At 39.1% G+C, this 23,545-nt stretch overlaps 1 protein-coding gene across 4 annotated transcripts in view; it reads right to left on the reverse strand.

The window, feature by feature from the left end:
- The window catches only part of dpy19l3 (dpy-19 like C-mannosyltransferase 3), a 79,963-nt gene that overhangs the window by 17,310 nt on the left and 39,108 nt on the right, over window positions 1–23,545 (reverse strand). For 2 of the 4 annotated variants that reach the window (XM_042484517.1, XM_042484511.1), the window contains 5 exons: window positions 22,304–22,462; window positions 18,711–18,842; window positions 12,557–12,668; window positions 9,959–10,015; window positions 9,549–9,631 (listed from right to left, as the gene is read on the reverse strand). In XM_042484517.1, coding sequence (XP_042340451.1) covers window positions 9,549–9,631; window positions 9,959–10,015; window positions 12,557–12,668; window positions 18,711–18,842; window positions 22,304–22,462 — 543 coding nt within the window. Of the gene's footprint in view, window positions 1–9,548; window positions 9,632–9,958; window positions 10,016–12,556; window positions 12,669–18,381; window positions 18,550–18,710; window positions 18,843–22,303; window positions 22,463–23,545 lie in introns of all 4 variants that reach the window. The other 2 variants (XM_042484505.1, XM_042484496.1) reach the window with 2 other exon arrangements.

Here is a 23,545-nt window from a genome sequence, read left to right on the forward strand (position 1 = left end):
ACAATATTAAACATGTGTTTTCTAATAGAAAAAGTAACATTACAAATGTAGGAAGATAGCAAGTCGGCTATCCACTCATCTCTTTAGTGGTTATGTCTCCAGCCTGATCTGAAGCGCACAGCTGATAGCTATGTGGTGTGTTTACATCTCGTAAGATTGTATTTTTAATGGGTTCAGTGCAGAGTGAGAGAGCTTTGGTGTTACACGATGCTGTACAATAGTCAGACGTCCTCTGAAAAGCGGCTGCTAAAAGGTAAATGGACTGCACTTGTATAGCACTTTTCTGTCTTTTTGACCACTCAAAGCACCTTCACACTACATGTCACATTCACCCATTCACACTTACATTCACATATTGGTGACTGAGGCGACCATACATGGTACCACCTGCTACTCAGTAACCATTCACACGCACTCATAGCATCGGGAGCAACTTGAGGTTGAGTATCTTGCCCAAGGATACTTCGACATGTTGCCTGGAGGATGCCTAACCGCTGACCTTTTGATTAGAGGACGACCCGCTCTACCTGTGAGCCACAGCCGCCCCTGCTGAGTCAAGCTGGAAACCTGGTAAACTGGCCCAGTCCGGTGTTTGGCTTAATATCAAACTGGTTTGAAAATTTTCACACTGGCCCAACCCTAACTGGAAGAGTTATTAAAAATGTGCCAGGCCATAGATTTTCTACTGAAGGCTCACTTCTGATTGAGGGGTATGTAGTTCGATCAAGGACATCTCTCTCTCTCTCCCCTTCTGACTATCTCTGAGTTAAAATGTCACACACACACACACACACACACACACACACACACACACACACACACACACACAAACACACACACACAGTGCCGCACTTTCCCCATTTAAGGATTAGGCAAAATGCTGCTAATTCAGACAATTTAAAACACGACAAAGAGCGGGACGACAGGAAGACAATTAAGGGAGCGAGAGAGCGAGAGAGCGAGGCAGACAAAGAGCGAGCAGACAGTGTTAAAAAATGGTGAGGATACAGTTTCACAGAGAGAGGCGAAAAATGGATTTTTACAGAAAGATTTTTTTTTCAGATGAGTCGTGGCATGTTTCCCAAGAATGGATAAGGTAATTTGTTTTAACTGGACAGACAAATGGACACGAGACAGATGTACAAAACAAGTCTGAGCTGCAGAGAGAGTAATGAGCTTGATTTTGAATGCACTAGAATTATCTGGGGACCTAATGTGAGTTAGGAGCTTAACGTATCGAGACAGCGGGCAGCAGAACACTGACAGGACTGGTCAATCTGATCAGTAACAATACGCATTTTTTAAAATGAGTATTCTCTGTCAGTAATGGCAGAAGGCAGAGACAGAATATTATAAAAAACCCAAAACAGTTTGCTAAAAAGCTTAAGCTACTGTTCAAAAAGTTTACTGTGTTGCTACAGCTTTATACAATATATACAAGATTAACATTACCTACACTGGCTGCTGTGGTTTCAATAAAGAAAAAATAGCTTCAGCATTAACAATAGGTAATGTTAGCTGAAAAGGCTGGTTCTTATCGTGTTTAGCTGCCGTTGTTTTCAAGTTAAAGTAATACTCAAGCCCCAAATGACATTTTGTGTAGCAATTATCCACCCTGTTACATGCCTGCACGGTGAGCTAAGAATCCAAAAACAGAGAAAATTCATGATAAATTGAAGCCACAGGGGTCTAGCTGCAGCAAAACTGTATCAGAACATTTGTTCACAAACAGTGTCATGTCCAGACTATTATTACTAGGGTGGCCTAAGTGGGGCACTGACTTTTGCAGGGGTGACATTAAGTATGAGCGCTGCTGCGGGCACACTTGTCAGCATAGCATTAACTTACCAATTTTGTCTCCACTACCCATACCTACTTTAATCTACTAGACCTAAAAAATCATAACACATCAGTGTGACACCAAATATGTTAAATAAAAAATCCCTCCACATTTTCACTCCAAATCAAAACAGCTTCCTCTTCTGTGGCTTCTTAGCAGGCTAGACATTATTCTGGAACATTACTGCCTCTCAGGTTTAAGACAGAATTGCACCTATAAACAAAAATTTAGTTCATTCATCAAAAAGTTCAAACTGACTGGGCAGACAGCCAATCATAATTTGGAGGAACCTTGGATGGCCATCCATCAGATTTCAGTTGTGGCTCCATAGACACACTCCAGTTTACAAATTGAAACAACTCATGCAGTGTAATCCAAGTCTCATTTATCCAGTTGTATGCTCGGAACTTTCTGAACTGAACCACAAGTGAAACCTATCGAAGCTCTCCTCAAAGCCAAACTCCACTGAAAAAAAACAGTCATTTTACATACAAAGTTAAACAACAACACAAACAAACTACCAATTGAGACAGCAGTAGACCAGTAGCTTGCGTGTTCAGCAAGGTAACAATGCTGTTTTCATCAATGGAGTCTGGCTTTGAAAAGAGCATAAATCAAGTTTCACTTTCAGTTCAGTACTGTCGATATGGAAGCATTAAACATACCACTGGATTAAATGAGGGTTTCGTTTTAAGTGCGCAAATGGTGAAATTATATGGAATGAAACTTTAATTTTTGAATACTGTCCTGTATGTCAGTTCATGAAATGATAATGTTAACATTTTTAACTTTTTTCTCTTTTTTTTTTTTTAAATAATGTTTTCTATTAATGAACAATGCTAATGGTGGTGATGTCTTTATTTTCTTTAAGCGCTCTCTTAATCTCTTTGTTTTTAAATGTTGTTTTGTTTGTAATCCATGTCATCGTGTTTTTGTGAAGCCAAAGACAATCTTCCACATTCTGGACAAATAAAGATCTAATCCAATCTAATTCAGTTTTTGTATTCTTTGTTCATTTGAGGCATGCAAGAACAATAAAGCTGCGTCATAAATTCACAATCACACAGGGAAAGCAGCTGATATACAAAAGGTCATTTGCTGGTTGATGTATTCCTTTAAGCTCATTAGCCACATGGTTCTCTCAACTAGGCATGCAAAACCAGACCAATCACTGCTCTGGACATGCATGGATACATTACAATGAGGAATAAACATAGATTTAATATGTGTCAAGGCCAAAATAATGGAAAACTAAGAAGTTGAGGGGAAAAGTGAAAGATAAATAAAACAGTACAATATATTTAGTTTTAATTCATATTATCAACTGATTGGTGGAAAGGGGAAAAAAGGGTTTTTTTAACAAAGTGATTGGAGATAAAGGGTAATGTGTATTCTTGTTAACACTCCATTTAAATTATTTAACCAACAATATTACTCACTGATGTATTCATACATATTTTGGACTTGTCTAATTACTGTTTGCTACGTTTTGTCAATGTTGGGACTCCATATTGCTATCAGAAAATGTCAGCAGAGTCATTTTTGTAATGGCCATAAAGGTCTTCTAGAAGGCCCTGACAAATGACCTATTTTCGTGCTTAAGCGTGAGAACTTGTGTGATAAACAAAGTGTGTTTCACTCAAATATGCTGACTCTTTCATTTCAGCCTGCTCCGTCTCTGAATGGCTCTCCATGCTGAGTAGCTAGATGAGCTTCCTGAATTTGCAGCAAAACTGCTGTCAAAGCTCTCATTAATAATTTTCACCGCAGCCTTCATAATTCTCGACCACAGACTGTATATCTCGACCCAGAAGAAGAGAGGGGGGAGCAGGAGGAGAAAAACAAGGAATCCTTCAATGATTCAAAGATTCACAAGGGACTGATATTATCAGATGACCTCTGTATTTGCTGAAATATGTATGATGAGTGCCGTTTGGGGGGAGAAAACAAGAAAAGAGGAGAGAAATTGATCTACTTGTTTTCTATTTTTGGCTCATATGGTCAAAATCAAACAAATCTTTCCAGCAGCAACATTCGAAATACAACTTAACCCATTCCTGATTCTCATCTGTACTATGAAATGTCACAAGCTTTGTTGCTGAGTCCAGTTCTAGCCTGCAGTGCGCTGCAGTGTGGACTGTGGCTATCTGATCCCTGACAGTCTTAGAAGCGTGTGTTTATACTGAACATGTTCCTGAGTTTAACCCTTTTCTTGTGCTGCTTTCACACCTCTCACAAGTATTTAAACCTTTGAAACCTGAAACCTGAGCAATTTGATGAGAAATGTTCCACAACTTGCAAGAACTTCATAGATTTAGAAAATAATTTATAAAAAGGGAAAAATATCTAGGCAAAAAAAGAAAAACTAAGGAGAAAAATATAGCTATCATTTATTTTTTTTAATTTTTAATTTTTATAACTTTTAAGCACTTTTTCCAAGGTCATGTCTTTGTTGTATTTTTGCGTGGCTTTTTTTGTTGTTGCTATTTTTCTGGTATTTTTCTTATACTTTTTACCAATTTTTTGTTAATTTTTGGGTCATTTCTTCTTTCCTTGCTCACTGCCTTCTTCTCATGCTTTTGAAAGATATCAAGCCAATTTGCTCTGGTTTCAAAGTGTTAAGCAGCTCCTCTTCATGCTGCACATGTAAGACTTGCAAGCCCAGCATCGAGTTCATATGTCTGACAGAAGAGTGGTGAAGCTGCTGCTAATAAGCACTTCTTCATTTTTTCTTTGTTGATCGACACAAGGCTGCTTTTGCAACACAAGTGTGCAAAAAAAGGTTGAAGATATAGATGAGCAGAGAAGCTGGGCTCATGGGCCAGACAGAAGCGATATTGGTGACTTTAAAAACTGCACACTCACAACTATAACTCAGAGTTGGAGGCAGTGGAACAACCAGGCATTGCTATTGATTTATTGACTGTCCATTTAGAAAGGAGTATCAGGCCACAGCTGAGCCGTCGAGCCGCTGCTGTTATCAAGTGGAAACTTTTGAATTATGGTTGTGCAAAGATGAACCTCTACCGCTTGTTATCGCGTTAACCTACGCCACCCTCAGTTCTTCAAACCTGTGAAGTCCAGGCTCATGATTGATTCCTCTGGGCCTTATGATAATCTCCTCACCAACCTGTTTCACACATATTCTGTTATTCTCATGAGGCTAGGACATGTATCATTAGCTCTTGTAGTCTTACCTCTAGTATAACCCTTATTCAATCTCAAAATTCATCTTTTAAATTTATAACTCTATCCTTTCCTAAACAGAATCCTAATTCTAATTTCAGATTGTCTTTTTAGGAATAAGTATTGGGGAAAAAACTCAAAAGATTTTATCCTTGTAAAGGACATTGCTACCTCATTACGAAAGAAGTAAAATAAAACAAACAAAGATCCTCCTGCATAGGGTTGGGCAATATGACGGCATATATGGGACAGTAGAAATGTGTCCACTGGTAGAGATTTGGCAATACTGTTTCTACTGTAGAGCTATTCAGGCTACGATGCAAATCAGAGCTGGATTCTCCTGTGCTCTCTTGATTCTTGTTAATCCAGCTGCCTCTCAGGTTAACTTGAGCTGACATGAAGGAGAATTAAGATGTAAATACAGAAACCCACAAATTATGGAAACTTCATGCCTCCATTTTGACAGAAATGTCAAAATGTTTTGTTATCTGATGAAAGTCAGTTGTTTTTTGTTTGTATGGAAGTTTCAAATTAAAAAGAAAATAAGGGTATAGGTATGAAAATAAGGTATGGTAATTTTAAAACATTTTCTTGAATTTACAGCCACCTCTACCACTGTTTTTCCTCAGGTTTCAACTAATGGCAACCTCAGGGCTGAGGTGGATGGGGTAATGGTTGGTGAACGACTAGCTAGATGGTTAAAACTTGTGCATCTCTCACCTGCATGTGATGCACTTTTGCAAGATGATTTGCGAAGTTTACTTGTGTTTTCGCCCTTACATGCGAAAGAGCTCTCATACTTGTGGCAACGAGTGGTGTCGGCGACAACTCTTGTGAAGTATAAGGCTTTGGAGTGAGTCACTGAGAGCAGGGCTCCTGTGTGTGAGTGTGACAGAAACTGCATTTTTACACTGCCTGTTTAAGACAATCATGCTGTTAGACCGCCTCACCATTCTGTATTAATGTCCGATCGCGGAAAGAAGGGGGCAGAGCGGTCTTGCCTCTGAGACTGGAACGTAGGTAGGAACAGTGCTGTAAACAGCTGTGTAAAAATGAAGGGGTGGTATAAAGGAGGGTCTTTGTTACAGCCCTATAGCGATCTCTGTGTAAAAGTGGCTATAGTGGCAGACCTGACCCTGCCCCGCCCCTTGCACATGCAGCAGGCTGCGGGCTCCGACACACAGAGGTCTCATCTGGATTGAAGAGTGAAAATGCAATCCAGACTAATGTCTTAATCTTGTTGCAAATTAGAAACAAAGTGGTGAGATAAAAATTGTAAAAGATAACTTTTATGTAACCTAAATAAACAAGAAACATCAGAGCGTATCAATGCTCTGGTCTTTAGTAATGGTTTCAGTATCCATCCCTATTCCCAGTAAACAACCATTTTTTGTAATGCCACCAACTAATTTGCTGAAATATGTCTGCCCCCTACTGGCAAGAAAGTGAAATACTATTGAGACTTCTTGCAAATCTAGGAGAATATCAAGTGTGATTGTATAATCATATCTCACCTAGATAGAAAAATTGAATGAACCAGTCACATTGTTCAGTGTTTCATTTCCACTTTCAATCCTTTTCTGCAAAATTTATTAGTCGTATGTGATTCATACACGCAACACATCCCCTGCAGCTAGAATTACCGCAATGAGTCCCCTGCAGCTTTACATAAATACGCCAGTCGGCCCAGAAATATACTCTCTTCTATATGCATGTACCAATCTTTGTTCTGCCCCTTATTATGCCACAGTCTGAGACTCTCTCATCATGTGTCCATGTAAAACTAAATAGCCTCCGCTGGAGAATACAGCGTAACATGAACCCCCCCACCCCATCTCAACACTTTCATCTGGAATGTAATTAGCGCAGCAGCAAGAAGCTTAGCGCTCCGCCCTGCTCTCAGCCCCAACCAAGGTAACTCTAGGCAGCCCCTAATCCTCACAGCCTAATGGGATTAGCTCCGGAGGGAAGGGAACCCGTGTCACACACACAAATACATTCAAAATCCCAACCTCTCCTCCTCTGTCTTCCTATCCATCTCCCTCTCCCCCTCCTTCTGCTCCACTATCTGTCTAATAGGATTAGACCGAAATTGGCCATTTCTTTAAAATCACATCTGGTCCACTCAGTGTCATCATGCTGATGATGATGGGATGGAAATAATGAGCTTTCAATTATGACTAATTCAGTATGGACGTGAACTACAGTGATCATCTATGGGAAAGACTTAAATCTTAACTGGTTCTGATTTTGCCCTTTTAAGCTTTTGAATCAGCATTTTGTTTTGATGGAGAGTTTTGGCCAATCATCAAAATGTTGTCTAAACATCCTGACGAGTATAACACGAAAGAAAACATGGAAACAGTGACAGAGGATTTTTTTCCCCCCAAAAAAGTTTAAGATTTTTACTTTGGTTGAAAATAATGGCTATTAGCAAACCATTTGTAAAAGCTGTTGAAAGCCCTGTAAGCTGATCCAGACTCAGTGTGTTTGGGTGGGACATGAATGCTTTGTGTGTACGACTGAGGACTCTGAGTGCATAAAGGCAAACATTCACAAAAGGCTTCCTATTCAAAACTAAACATAAATTATATAATCCTGTGCAATCTACACATTCACATATGTCTGCTGCACAAAGCAGGTTAAACACATCATTCTTCACTCATTTCACACAGCAAACTGCAAAGACAACAAGTATGTAACAGTTTTCACTGGTGCAAACAATCCAGACTTTTTACGGCATATTTTCTGGCATTTCTGCCTTCATATAATATAGGCCTTTCATATGAACCCCAATAACTTTTACCAGCCATGACACAGTTATGACAGCTGTGTGTGTGTGTGTGTGTGTGTGTGTGTGTGTGTGTGTGTTATCATGGTGGAATGTGGTCTAGGTGAAACTTTTAATAGTGGAAACAACCATAAAGGCAGTTTTGAGTATTGCAAGGTGTTTTCATATCTGTTTGTCTGTGTGCGGACAGATTTTGTCAATGTGATAGCGCCACAGCCACACAAGATGCAGTCAGAGAACCTGACAGGTACAGTATGTAGTTGAGAGAGTTGAGGAGTTTGAAGGTGGGTGTGATCCAAGCAAGTAGGACAGATGTATGGGGGTAGGAAGTAAGAAAGGGGACACTGGATACCCACCTTAATGCAGCTGGACCACATTTGTTTTAAGTTGCGAATTGCTGCATCACGACTGGAATGATCCCATCACAAGATGGTCTCATCAAGTCTTTTGGGTGATCATTATTTCATATATTTTTTAATTTTTATGAGTAACATAGAAGCAAGAAAATAAAATATGCATTTATATTATAACTCAGATCAAAATCAAATATAAACAAAAAAAAAAACCATGGGAAGTCCATGTTTGACCTTTGGGACCAGTACATATTATCAAATATTCTAAGCTCAAAAATCGTTTGAGTTTCAACCCCATTTCCATGCCATCAAGTTTGAAACTTCAGAGGCGGCCGCAGAGAGGCACTACCCATGTTTGAGAGGAGCAACCATGCAACTGTCTTGTTGGGGTCGGGATATGTAGACAATTGAATCATTCCTCAACCAGACACCATGGATTACCAGAACCATCCAGAAAAACATGGACAGTAATGGAAGTGGCAGCCAACAATGGAAGAAGACACAAAAGGGACTAAATTACAGTTTACAAGTTAGATGGACAATGGGATCACATTTCAATGAAGTTGCACCTTGTAACACTTCCATAGGATGAAGAAATGATTGATTGATTCGTGTGGTGGTTGCACATGGTAAAGGGGATAAATCACAGTGGATAATATCTGCTGTTGGACATTAATTGCTTTCTTGTTAACTGATAAGTAAGTTGACTTTTGAGCTTACTACGCCTATTCACAGTGCAGACCAATGATCAAAACAGGTCTGACGGAGGAATGATACCCGTTAACCCCATCAGATCATGCATCAATTCAGCTATTCTCACTTCCCTGTGCTGGTCTGAATGGAGTATACAAGAGAAAAGCGACAGGAAAAATGGGAGGACGGACTGAATGTGATGTGATGTGTCCTTGGCCAGACATTGTAGCTGCTGTTATATGGTATGCACTATAGACTGCTAAGCCCCACGCCTCACATCCAGACACACACAGATGTGCAAACACAAAACTACACACACGCTGCAGCCGCAGTACAGAGCTGTTCCAAATCACAGCCCAATCTCTGATCCCATCGCGGTGACGCTCTTGATCGAAAGCCCGGCCGCCGAGACCCCGAGGTGGGTGTAGCTCTGCCAACAGCTGGGTCCTTTCCAGCACCCGCGAGTCTTATTCATGGAGACCCATCGGCTCTCATCACTCATCGGGCAGACTCCCCCGCAAACAAGCGCCGATACACATGTAAACACGCATGCTCGCATACACACACAGACTAATCAAGGGCATCAGACAAAGTGAAACTTTATCTGCGGAAACAAGCTAATCAGATTTGCTTCAATTTGATGAGTGCTCTGGATCTGTGAGTGTGGGTGTTTGTATGTGTGTACCTAATCCAGGTCATGAGCTCCACAGTGTCTGGATCATAAAACTCCCTCAGTTCTGATAACTCTTCCATCAGCTTGGGCCAGAACTAGCGGGAGACAAACAGAGACAGGTGATGTAAAGCCTGTTTTAGCGTTCATTAAGGCCATAAAGCACAGCATCAAACTTAGTGATAGATCTTGATTAACACCGTATTACCTCGCTGAATATAATAGAGTGTGTGACAACAATTTAGACTCTTTAAAGGGAAAAATGAATTATTTCTGTTATGATCCAACTGCTTATCATTTTCTTCCATAACTTCCATTTCAGGTATTTTCCTTTTCTCATATCGTCGCACACAGTTTTTACAAGCGTTTCTGCACTAAAACCAACAATAAAATGATGAACATAACCCACCTAGAAGATGGCATACCTTGTAATACAGGCAACCGATCATCAACAGTGGAACTGCGTATCTGACGAGCCTTAACTGCGGAATGAGACAGAAAACAGCTATAATGAAATGAGAGAATCAAATGGAGAAAGTGAGAGAGTCAGAGTTATACCTCAAAATGAAGACGAGGGAAGAATGAGATAACACAGTGATAACCGACAGACAGAGCAGCACTGCTCACGTCTTATCTGATCCCTGCTGTTGTCATGTTATGACCACACTGACACCTAGTGGCCTCACTGGCAATGTTATCACCTGGCCAGAGTGCAGGCTGCGGAGTCAAAAGCAACTGCTCATAAGGCTGTGTGACAATTCAGCTTCAGGTCAAAGCAGCAAATCACAGAAAAGAGGCAAAAAAGGACATCTTTTAAGACTGTCTCACAATAGTGCTGTTACAGTTCAGATCAGTGTCAAGCTCACTGGAGACTGATGATGGATATGATGTTGATTGTCACTAGAACCTCAATGCGTTTTGAGCTTAGTCATGTTCACTTTATCTTTGTTCACATATTTCCTGATCTGAACAATAAGAACATTTCATTTAAAGGTCTTGTAAGGCTGCTCCACACTGATGCTTTAAAGCAGGGGGGGGCAACCTTTTTAAAGACTAAGAGCCACCTGGAGGGCTAATTTTTGTTGATATAATCTGTTTAAATAACAAAATTTGCTTGGTTTAACTTTAAATAAAGACTTTTATGCATTAAATAGGCTACAAATATTACAAGCATGTCTGTCTCTGTTCATGGATTTCCCTTAAGTATTCCTCACAATTATTATTAATAATGTTTTACCATGTGATCATGGGAAAACACACATTATATATTTAAACATGCAAGTTTAATTATTGCTTTGCTAATCTTACAATAATCTTACAATATTACATTTATGAGACTTTTACTTCGGAATATGTCTAGATTAATACAGTAAAAATGCTTGATTTTGTGTGTGTATGTGTAGTCGGAAATGTCCTCAACTCAAATGTAATTATCATTTTCATTTTTTTTTTGAGGGCTGGATTATCCATGTCTTTTCCTCTCCAAAAACAAATGGTCTCAGAGATTTAAATGGGTAAAAACACTAAATAAAGCAACTCAGTGGTGCAGCTAAGTACTAGTCAGTTCTCCAACATTACCTCGAACATTTGCTCACCTTGTTTCTTTAATAACCTAAAATTATAATTTAAAACATGAAATATAAAATCTTACAGTTGTTTTCAGAAATCTGGGGTTAGCATGTAGATGCTACCCTCAGTCTGGGCAGTTTGAATGTATTTACCATAAATGTTAGTATATGGCTGCACTAAGCTTTGATTTAACAAGGACGTGCAAGTGTTTCAGTTATTTTTAGAAAGTGCCCCGAGGGTGACTCACTGGCTCCCTGCGGCGACCACGCGCTTAGGGGCACAATGTTAGCTACCTCTGCTCAAATGTGTTTGGTGTTTTTTTTTTTTTTTTAATGACAGCACGGTTCTATAGCTACTACTAAGATACTGAAAAAAAAAACATTACTGTTACTGAAACACAAACATTGTGTTTGTATTGAAAGATCATTTAGTACTCTTCAAAAACAGCTACTTCCGCTGGATCAGGAAGACTTAAACATAGTTGGCCAAGCTATACACTTGAAATGTGTATGAAATGAAGCTTATAGAAGCTGGTTTCTGATTGGAAGGTGCTCAATCCAATCCCTTGACCAGACGGAATCTGGTTAACAAACTGAGGAAAGAAAAATCTCTTTCCAAATGCTCAAAACATTTGTGTGAGGTACTTGAACAGTGAATGCCTTAGTGTGAATATCCAGTGATCAGCAACACAGAACTGATGTTAAACTGGACTATTTAAAGTGGGCAAGAGAAATAGTGTGGACCACCAAAATCTAAGCAGTCCATTCTCAAGTCCAAATGAACGTTTGTGCCAAATCTAAGAAAATTCCATCCAGACCTTTCTGAGATATCAAGCTCACAAGAATCAGACAGACATGAGGACAGTGGCTTTGACCTTAGACCACCAGATTGTAAGAGGTTCATTCTTGAGTCCAAGTGGATGTTTGTGCCACATCTGAAATTCACTCAAGGGTTTCTTGAGTTCATGAGAATGGCACGGACATGAGGTCACAGTGACCTTGACCTTTGACTACCACAATCAATTCAGTTTGTTATTGAGTCCAAGAGGACCTTTGTGCCAAATTTGTTGGCATTCCCTCAATGTGTTCTTTAGACATTGCGTTCAAGAGAATAAGGCAGGAATGAGTTAAAAGTTATCTTTGACCACCAAATTCTAATTATTCTATCTTTGAGTCCAAGTGGACGTTTGAAGATGTTCCTTCAAGGCGTTCTTGAGATGTTGCACTCACAAGAAAGGGAAGGACAACCCAAAAACATAATGCCTACGGCCACAGCTATTGCCAGCATGGAGGCAAATATATATGGAATACTGATAACTGAAGCTTTAAAATAAAATGTGCTTGATGAAACAACTATTCTGTTAATTGAACGTAGTTTTCAAAAAAAATATGTCACATGTAAAAATGTCAAAAAATGATGTGTGTGCTAGATGTGCAGTTGTTGTGAGCACGTACCAGAACTTTAGTGTTGCAGCTGAAAGTGTTGAGAACAAGAGTCCACAACTCCTTTCCAAACACACCGTAGGCCGCGACTGCACACATGTGGCCAGTCCAGATATACTTCATCCTGGATCGAGAGGGGGACACAGAGAGAACACATATCAAGCAGTGTTGGGTATTAATTTCTTTTTTTTTTTTTAATGTTTCACCTGGTCACATTTCCTCTTACCATAAACTTTTTGTGTAAGTAAAGCAGCAAACTGATAACATTTGGGAAATATCTGATGATGTGTGTGTACGTGTGTGCCTGTATCATTTTTGAAGGACAAACCGGGGTTCCTGTAGACAAAGGCAAGGTAGACTTAAGACTTTTTTTGAACATTTGTAATGTCACTCGACATCAAGTCTAAGACCAATTTTCTAATGCCCAAATGTTTATTGTAACATAAAACATTACCTTTTTATCCAGTGAAAAGTTGTATTATCTACATCGAATGTTGAGAAAATAACCCTTTTTTGAAAGTGGAAAACATGGAAGACAATGAACACATTATATTATTATTAAAGTTTATTTTTGGTTTACCAACAGAAGTTGGATATATCTGGCATTTCAGGCCTTTCTTCTTGGCAATTTTGTGTTTTTCAATCTGCATTTGAGATTCCACTGCTTGGAATCCCTTTCAAGTTTAAGAAAAGGAATGTATTAAATTATTTAACAAAAGAAACAACAGATGTTAACAATTATTTTGAGATTTCACAACGCAATAACAGAAAAAGAACAATTCATAAAATCCTACTTTCCATGTCTGAGCATTTTTAAGACCTTTTAATGATTACTTTAAGTCAGTATAATGACAAGTAGGTCTTTTTTTAGATGAATGAATTCAATGCCTTTTAAAACATTTTAAGGATCTATGGGAACCCTGGGACAAACAGACAGTAGGTAAAAATGCTGTTCTTTCATGCTGATGCTTGGACTTCAGGATGTTCCCTCAAGCCATTAAAGAACATTATATTTAAATAGGACAACCAAACTGTCTTTAGTGGAGGGAGGACTTAGTGAAGCTGTTCCAATGTGGTTAAACTTAATTTAGTCTATAAAACACAGCATTGTTATCAAAGGTCTATCTGAGGTCTGAAAGCACATAAATTAGCATTCTAAATAAATAAGAAGCACATTAAAAGAGGGAGGATTGAGAAAATTAAATGAGCTGAAAAATTGTTGACAGGTACAGCGATGGAGCCATGAGAGAGAAGGGAGGCATAAAGAAGTGCAGGCTCACGGAAATAAATCTCGCTACTTTTTAATGCAAAGGAGCTGTCTGATGGAAACGAATGGCTCTCTGCACTTTTGGCCTTTCGCTCTTCATCAGCATTTTCGAGAAAGTGCTGAAATCAAAAGTGTCAGTTTCTGCACTACCTGGCTGCTGCGGTATGAAAAGCTTTCAGATTTGTCTGCTTTTGTGTGAATTCAATCAGTTCTTTAATTCCTGACTGTGACAGGAATGCTTTGTATGAACTATGTATACAAAAAAATGTACAGCCCATTCCATACTATTCCGAATCCTGCACACCACATATACTCTAATTACAACAAGAACACAATGTGCTACTAAAGTGAAGTTTTAGAAAACCTGTGTCTCCATGTTGGTATGAACAAACCAGATATGAGAATGTTCCCCTTCTCTCTTTGACTCAGTGATTGAAGGTTTCTTTTAGTACAATGGAAAGAAGTAATGATTCCAACTGTAATCTCTGTGCTTTTCTTGACAGTCGTCACAAAGAGTCTAAAGTTAAAAGACAATTATACTTTCACAATAATGAGTCATGGATGTCAGGCATGGCAGCCTGTGTGTGCAGCTTGAAATGTGCTCAACCTAAGAAATGTACTGATGATGCTGGCAACAAAAAAACACTTGACAATTACACATTAAAGCTGGGAGTCAGGTCTGGCAGGGTTGTTGTGCTTATGATTATAAATGTGAAATGGGGAAAAACTGCATGCCACGTAGTTGTGTGACACTGAAGTGCTAATAATGAGGCACTATGCAAATACAACACTGTAGGTTTTCGAGACCCACAACTGAAGCAGAAAGGTATTATGTAGAACTCAAAAGTGAAATTATCCACTGATTATTGTAGGGTAATACCACAACTTGTACGGTTGTTTTAGCAGTACAGGAATAGTTGCTCAAGCAGTACAGAGGCCCTGGTATTCTGACGTTCTAAAGAAAATGATTAATGAGGTAAACCTAGTAAAAAATCAAGAAGCAGAAACAAATTGGAGGTCACATGAGATTTTTCATTTAATAACAGAAAACTCCTCCTCTCCTATAAAAGCAGCCATCTACAAGCACCTTCCTATTACTAACTGATAATGTCCTTGAAATATTTTTGAATATTTCTGAGGCTTTGCTACAACTTTAGTATACAATATCAATGATAATAATAGTCAACATCTTTTGTAAACTGACTTTTATTGACTGATTTAGCAACATCACCTCCTGAAATGGGGTAGCCACCACCATTTTGGTTTTGTGGCGACAGATGTGACCATATTTGAAGGAGAAGTTATAGCTTTGGAGAATCGAGGGGTGGATCTGACTCAGAGACTGCAACAAGCTGCCCCGCCCTTATATTTGTGTAACTTTGGGCCTTAATAAAACATAAAAAGGTATGTTATATAGAAATGCACTCCCTGTATAGTTGTAATGAATGTTTAAAATTAACTATAGAGACCAAAACCAGTTTTTGTACCAGGCTGTAAACATGTTTATATCTGCTGTAAAGTTGGGGATTTTAACATGGGGTTCTATGAGGACTGACTATTTTGAAGCAAGCCCCAAGTAGCCATTTGATGACCTGCACTTTTTTGGCACTTCCACATAAGCTTTATTTTTCAGCCTCGGAGGTTGCAGCTTGTTTCAAAAGCAGTTGAATTGCTGCCCTCTGTGGGGAAGAGATTCAAGACAGAAGGCCCATTTTCATTAACCCTCAAATTGCACAAATTGAAATTATGAATATAAAATATGCCATTAGGCACGTCTTTTGAAAAAACAAAACAAAAAAAAATGTTTTTACACTTGCATGAGGTATTATTTTAGGCGATTCTGAAAAGCCATATTTTGCAAAATTGCAATGCAAATACTTTTTTCTACATTTATAGGTCACATGATGTACAAAAAAGAATCACATGACATCCTAAAAAACCTGGCTTTGGATGTGTTGGCAGAGGAAGAGACTGAGACCGAAGTTTTACGCAAATCTGTAATACAAACCTGCCTAGTGTAACCTCTGTCTAGAGCTGGACTTGCTAACCATATAACACTATCATGATACGTTGCCCACAATAAGTACAGTATCACAAAACAGCCATTCTGCAATACTGCAATGTGAGACAATCGTCTACTATACATCACAATGTCTGTGTGACTGAAGAAGAACAAATACCCCTACAACAGTTCTGGAGTTTTAAGGAAAACAAGGAAACTTTGCTTTAAACATTGTTTTCATTGTAGGCAGAATTACAGTTGTGGTAGCATAAGCTGTTTGCAAATAGGGTGGCTTTGTATGTGTGTTGTTTTGCCCATGTTATTTACATGCATGAGACAGTTCTTGCATATTCTCCAGTCTTAACTGATTTTATTTGTCTCGTCTGTGCTGTAAAATCTGAAGTAGGCCAAGACCTTCAATTAAAAAGAAGACTTTGATTGTAAAATTTGTTTTCACCAACTGTTCGAACTGTGTGCCTGTTTCCTCAGGTGGTTTTCTTTTTCACAGCATGTAAACCGTTCACTCTGCTCTAATCCATTTGATTAGAGCAACCACAAGGACTCATGAAGTGGTGATTTTTGTAAGTCAAACTGGCAGAAGAATCAGATTGGACCGCCTGCATGATTTAGTAAAGATATTGATATTTGCCTCCAGTGTTTCAATAACATGTTGCAAGAGAAACGTATATGATATAAAACCATATCAATATTTTCATCCCACCTGTACCTCTGACCAAGTTAAGTGCTAAAATGTGCTTTGTTGCACCTGTAACCACACCCAAAAGTCATGCCACTGCCCCCTGGAGTACACCTCTACTTCATTACAGCAGGGAGAGATGTTAAATCGATTTTCTGGGGGGCAGATGTTACTATTTAAACACATACAAATGCATGACAACAGAAGCGAACAATATCAAAACACTTGAGAAAATGTTTAAGAATCACAAAACATTTCTAAGCAAGGGAAAATGGAGGGCAAAGACTGTATATCAAAAAGAGAACCTACACTGAGTGGAAAATTAAGGCAGCTGTTGGAGAGGTGAAGGCCAGTCAGCCGATATTGTTTGGTGGTCATAGTTCTGGTGTGACAAATAAGAGCAAATTTGTCAGGAGCCAGCATGTCACAGCAGCAGCAAACCCTGCCAGCTCCTGGAGCTGAAACATTCTGGGAATTAAGAAGAAGTGGCTGAATATGAAAGGCAACCACAAGAAAGATGTTTCTGTTCAATGGTAAAGCCTCGGTGCCAGCGCTGGTGTCAGGGCTCTAGCCCCACAGCCAGAGTCTGGCATCTGTAACTGGAGCCCCAGTGGTGGTGCTGTTCCACAGAGACAACCTGCCAACAGATGATGCAGTTAGGTGAACCGCAGAAACAGCCCGCCGTGTATGTGTGTGCCAACAGGAGAGAGAAGCAACAAAAAACAGATGAGGAAAATGAGAGAGAAGACTAATGAGGCTAATTTTGGAAAAAGGAGCAATACACAGGGTGAAATACATCACAGTAAACTGTGCCACGTACTGTATACTTTTCATTATAGGCTTGTGACTCAAGTTTATAAATAGCAATTTCATTCTGACTTTCCAACTTGGCATGTGACATGGTCCAGCATCTTCCCAGCCCAATTTCGTGAATAGGTTTACAAATGACCTCATAAGGGTTACATGCAGTCAAGACATTGTGTGACCACAGTTGACCACTTGCTAAATCCTTTGCCCCAAACAGTGAATACCTAATCATAACCGAGTATCTGTAACCAGGCAGAGCAGGCCAAATAAGCTTTGGATTTCTCCTCGTGCAGTATTGTTCATGGGGCTGTTGTAAGCAGCTGGAGGAAGGTGTCTTTTCTAGCTTTTCCAAAGCAAATTGCATAAATTTAGATTACTTTTGTACAGTCATTTTGACCAAGTTATTCTACTTTGTTTTCTTCTGTTACTAGTGCTGAAGGTGCTGCTGTTGGGTGCTGCTGTTGGAGGGATATCTCATCAGGCCGAAGGAAAAGATGTGCTCCGTAAGGCAGAGCTCTTAAATAGAGAACCCCAGTAATGAGTCCTAAAACTCAGAAATGAATTAGCATTTCAGCACCTTGGGTTCCCTCATTTCCAGGTCAATGGCTTTTTTTTAATTGTTTTTTGGTTAGAAATCTAAAATAAAGTCAGTGATTAACACAAGTTAAAGAGACTTTCATGTTTTCTTCTTCGACATAAAATAAATCGAAATACCCTATTTGCGAACTTTAAAGCTTCTATGTGTCTTAAAAGAAGTGGTCAAATGAGACTACAGAACGTCATCACATCCGGCGTTCTGAAAATAATGCATTGATAAGAACGGATGGATGGACAGAAGGATGTAAATGACCCTTCTTTTTCACCCTTGGATGTTCTTATCCCTCCGGTTTCTCAACAGTGGATGATAAAAACATCACCAACAAATGCACTTGCTTACTGTGAATTCTTCATATAATATCTTGCTCTACTCACACATGAACTCAATTGGACATGACACAGACTGACAGGGTAAAGTCTGTTTAATGTCCAATACATATGATTTGGGCATTTGCGTACTCACGTACAGCTCCTCTGAGTAATGTCTATGTAGTTGCAGAGTTGCAGTGCATAAAGGCCTGCAAGACAAGCCACTGTGGGATGGTGCTTGGCGTGGAGGGCTGATCAAGGCTAAAGTGGACCACTCAGACACTTGGTGAAAAGCTTTCGAGAGGCACTCACCAGGATCCCAGCATCTGCTCGTGAGCATGCACAATCAAGAATCAAGCCTTCAAGTGCAAAAGTACATTTGAAGAGTCCCTGTCTGGGAATTAAACCAACGTGACTACTTGGGAGTGTATGTCAGTCCAGATATCTGTTTGCAAATGATCCTGCAATTACGTGTGCATGAGCTCACCTCATAGTGCTGAAAGCCAGGAGGCCATAGAACAGTGTATGCAATAGATTATAGGCCACATCTGGACGGAGAGCCACCACTCGCCCATCTGCAGCTCCTTTCCTCTCCTCAGCTGAACCTCCTCTGGGTCTGCTGAGAAACAAAAAAAAAGGCAATGAGACAAAAGACAACAGTGATACATAAAACATTACAGCCAGACGCTTGTGAAGAGAGGCAGAAGGGTAGGTGGGTGGAATTGATATTATTCAGATTATTCAGATTTCAGTAGCCGTTATTCAGATTTCATTAGCTGTTTGCGCACAAGGAGACACGCAATGATGCACACCCACGACCGTTTGTGTCTGCAGGAGTCAGCACGCAGACAAACAGAGAAAGGCCCGGGGGCAATGATGTCACTCCAACAATTTGGCCTCCCGCACCAAATCAGACGGACACTGGCTTCCATTTGAATATAAATCCAATCTGGCTCTTCCTAGTATGTGAGGTGAGGTAAACTGGATTGAATTAATTCTTGAATTGCCAAATAGCCCTTTGTTCTATGAGGTTAGTATTCTCGCCCTCCAACAGCAGAGGGCGAGTTGATATGCTAATGTGATTAGTTCAATGTGGTCCTTCACCTTGCACCACAGGCAAATGAAGCTCTGAAAGGCAGCTGGTAGAATACTCTGTTTTCCAGAGCATGAAGCAATAATGCTATTACTAAATCTGCAGTGATGTGCAGCAGAGTCATGAGCACAGTGACTACCACTGGGTTTCTGACTCATGTTAGCCATCCTGATGCCCTCCTCTACAATGACACTCCTTTTCTTGCCCACTATATTTTAGTTTCAGCCAAGTTTGAGGATTACATAGTGGCTGACTTTTAGTGCAAACCTAATCTATCACTCTGCTACAAACACATGAGGACAAGAAATCTGTAAGATCATGATTTTCAGCTTTGATAACATGTGACTAAGATCCATATTACCATTATTATTATTCATACCCAGGGTTTGTATGGAGTTTGTTAAAAGAGCCTTTATGTATGCAGCTCCATATATGTGGAATCTTCTGCAGGAAAGACTTTAAGCTGCACTCACTGGTTCTTCAAGGCCGTTTTAAGAACTCTTGCAGGACTTCTGTATGTCATCTTCTACATGCCAATGTCAGGGTGTTTTTATGGTTTATTTATTCCTTTTCGTGTTTTATGTCATTGCTTTGGAGCTGTATATTTTGATTTTGTGTTTTTGTTCCATGTTGTCAGTCTGTTAGTTCTGTTGCTGCCTGCCTTGGCCAGGAAACTTTTGAAAAAAAGATTTTTTTTCTGGTTAATTAAAGATTAATATATAAATAAATAAATCACAATATCAGTCTATATGAGTTGCACTCGACTGATTTTTTCATTTTCTGTTTATTGGAGTTTTTTGAGGGTTTTTTTAAGTGCACATCTTTTGAATTCATATGTACATTTACTGTATCAGTGCAAAGGAGAAAAAAACCTAAAACAAAAAAAAAGGATGTCAGAAAGATCATTGTCAATATCAGTTAAATTCAATTCATCGTATTATCATAGAAAACACATTATCAATAATCAGTCATGGGTTTCTTCTATTGAAATAGTCCATAAAAGCGAGCAATATCGAATAGAACGTGTTCATCTTTCCTCTCAGTGAAAATTGTTTTGTTTTTTTTTTTATTTATTGTAAATGCTTCATCACATCTTCAGCAAAGTTCAGTGGGCTGGTGGGTTTTTCTGTTTCCAATTTAACAAAATCAACTTCTTTCATTCAAACACTGCCAGGACTTGGTCTGGTTTGAGTTGCTTCTGTGAAACCTTGGACAGAGTTTGGAATATTTCAGTCCAATAATTAACAATCCTCGGGCAGTTTCAAGACATGTGTGCTAGTGCTGTTCTCAAACAGGGGTTCTGAGGACCCAAAAGGTCCTTGAGGGAAACCAATGGGGCCCAAGAAAATGAAGAATATTTTTTTTCAGTATTTTATTCACAATAAAATTGGGCCCAATGTGAGTAAGATTCGTAAACCTGACCATTCTGTCTTACTTTCTTCTCTGTGAACTCCCCAACTGTAGCTGACACCTACAGAATTCTGGTCTTAATCATATCAACCTCATCAAAGACGGTTAAAACCTGCTCAGCTCTGTACTCACTGACCTTGACCTCTTGCCTTTATAACTTGTTTTAATTTGACAAGCTTTCATTTGCGATGCACTATTGTTTGTAGTATTTATTCTGTGTTTTGGAAGTGGTTTGCTTTTTGTCTAGTTTCATGTTGTATTGTCTGTCTTGTGTCTTCTTATTTGTAAGACTTTATATCATGTGCTATTGTGTGTGTTATTTGTCTTGTGTGTGTCTTTTCTTTTTGTCTTCTTGTACGTCTTTGTATTATGTCATTGTGCTGTGTATTTGTTCTGACCTGCTAAGGGACTGCAAATTAATGAATTAGCTCTAAGATATAATCTGATACAGTGCATCAATGGTAACATCTATGTTTTAAACTCTACATGGTCCCTTTTAAATGAAGTAAAATAAATAAATGAAATCTAATTACCAAAATGTTATTAGATGGAACTGAAATCTAATGAAATGGGAGTCTGTGACTTAAAGTGTATTATTTAGGGGTCTTTGACATGAAAAACATTGACATCCACTGTACTAGTGAAGCCAGTGCCTGAAATAACTTTTCAACACTAGAATTTGTTAAACCTGCATATATACACGTATTACCAACTTTTAAGTAGATATGAAAAACTAGTTAGCATTTTATTTACATAAAAGGCAGAGCAAAATTAGCATTCATTTGGAGTCATGTTTTGGCCACCTGATAAAGTCCTTTTAGCTCTGTTTTGGTCTCCACCACCTCTGTATATTTAGCTCTTTTTCTGATGCTTCACTACATTCACCAGCTAGTCACTATCTGTGCCTGTCTGCAGTTTGGTGTTGGACAGGTGGTGCACTGTGTTGAACTTAAAAAGCTTTTGCACACAGAACAGCTGCCTGATGCATCTAGAAACGGTGCTGATGAGAGCAGAGATGGAACCAAAACAGTAGGAGCTGAAAGGCACTAAAATTTCCCACTCCTTTCACATTCAAGCTGTCTGATTTTAGAATATTTTGTTGCAATAAAAGTGCAGACCTTCACTGAAGCCTTACAAATATTCAGGTTGTTTAGTACTTAAAGTCAACACTGTGCTTTTGTTGTAGCCAATGTCTGGCCCGAATCTTGTGCTATCGAAGAAAAGTCATAAGGTCACTTAAAAATCAATAGGTTACCTTCTGTTGGAAAGATAAATACACACACTCACAAACTTCATACCAAACTGGTCATTAACTCTCAGTTATGTTGTAAACAGAGAAACAAACACAAGGACAGATGGAGGAGAGCACTCAGCTGCCACCTGATAATTTACATCAATAGAATACGCTAAGGGGAAAACTTGAAAATTATACTTTCAACTGTCTGATTCATTGAAACATTATGGGTATATTGCCATGTACCTCCTCCAACACGGAGCTGCCAAATGCTTCTTTTCATGTGACATCAGTGAGTTTTAAAGAGTTGCACAAGGACATCTTCTCTCCCCCTTCAGCCTACCTCAGGTTCTGCAGTGCAGCCACTGCCAACATGCCGCTGAGCAGCAGCAGTGAGAGGATGTAGGGGTACAGCAGCAGGGTGCCAGCCAGACGCTCCAGTGTGTCAAGGGGCAGTAGGCCAAAGGCCTCCTCACACAGATACAGATTGGCATCGAAATCCCTGCAGCAGGGGGGATGAAACCAACAAAGAGGAAGTGGTGGGGGCATAAAAAATATGAAGATGACACAGAAAGGAGGGAGCAAACTTACTTGTTAGTAATTACAACAGTCTATGGTATAAGTATTTGGTGCTAACACATTCATTGCCTTGTTTCTCACTTGTCTATAAATCAGTGTGTGGTGAATCATCTTTTGGTTATTCTAATGGTGAAGTTTAAATTTCTGTTAACGGCACTCATGCTACAGTAACTACCCAGGATCTACATCCTTAAATATGACTTCACTAATTCAGGCTAAGGTAGAAGTAAGTAATTTGGTTCCATGAATGTTTGTAGTTTGAGAATATATTTTTAATGAAGTGATCTTGATCAATAATGCACTTTTGAAATAAAGCAAACATGAGCAGAGAGTCGAAACTAAGATCAGAATTGATATGAGGTGAAATAACACACTTATATGCATAAATCCAAGAAAGTACCAGAAGTAAACAAATCACCAGTACTGCAGGGGCATCTCCCTCTCTCTTGTGCTTGTTCGAATGCAAGCTATACTAAGAAGTGTTCAGTTTTCTAATTTTAACTTTACTTTCTGTGTAACATTACTTTTGAAAACCATGTCTATGAGTTCGGGATGTACCTGTGTAGTTATCTGCAGTAGTGACACATTTCAACTTTGGAAAAAAAAAAACTGAAGTGGATCAACAATTTTAACAGAAAGGACTTTGTTCCCAATAACAGCATTTAGTTGCTCATCACATGCCTGGTGATTGATAGAATAATCTTGAATAACTATAAAACAACATGAATTTTAAAAAAAATCATTCATTCTTTCTAACGTAACTGATCTGTACTTGAATATTTTCAGAGTTCATGTTTTCCTCATTGCATTGGCTGCTTCTGGCCAACAGCTGTGCTGATAAGTAACCAAACTAAGAATTAAGAAGGCATGGGACAATATGAAAATTCCAAGTGACCATTATCCCGTCAAAAATACTTGCAATTCACCATGTTATTAAAACTCTCAAAATGGCACTGGCACTTACATTTGGTGAAGAAACAAATTCTTGTATAGCAACACAGGTAAG

The sequence above is a fragment of the Plectropomus leopardus genome, chromosome 1 (assembly GCF_008729295.1).
Source record: "Plectropomus leopardus isolate mb chromosome 1, YSFRI_Pleo_2.0, whole genome shotgun sequence".
NCBI lineage: Eukaryota > Metazoa > Chordata > Actinopteri > Perciformes > Serranidae > Plectropomus > Plectropomus leopardus.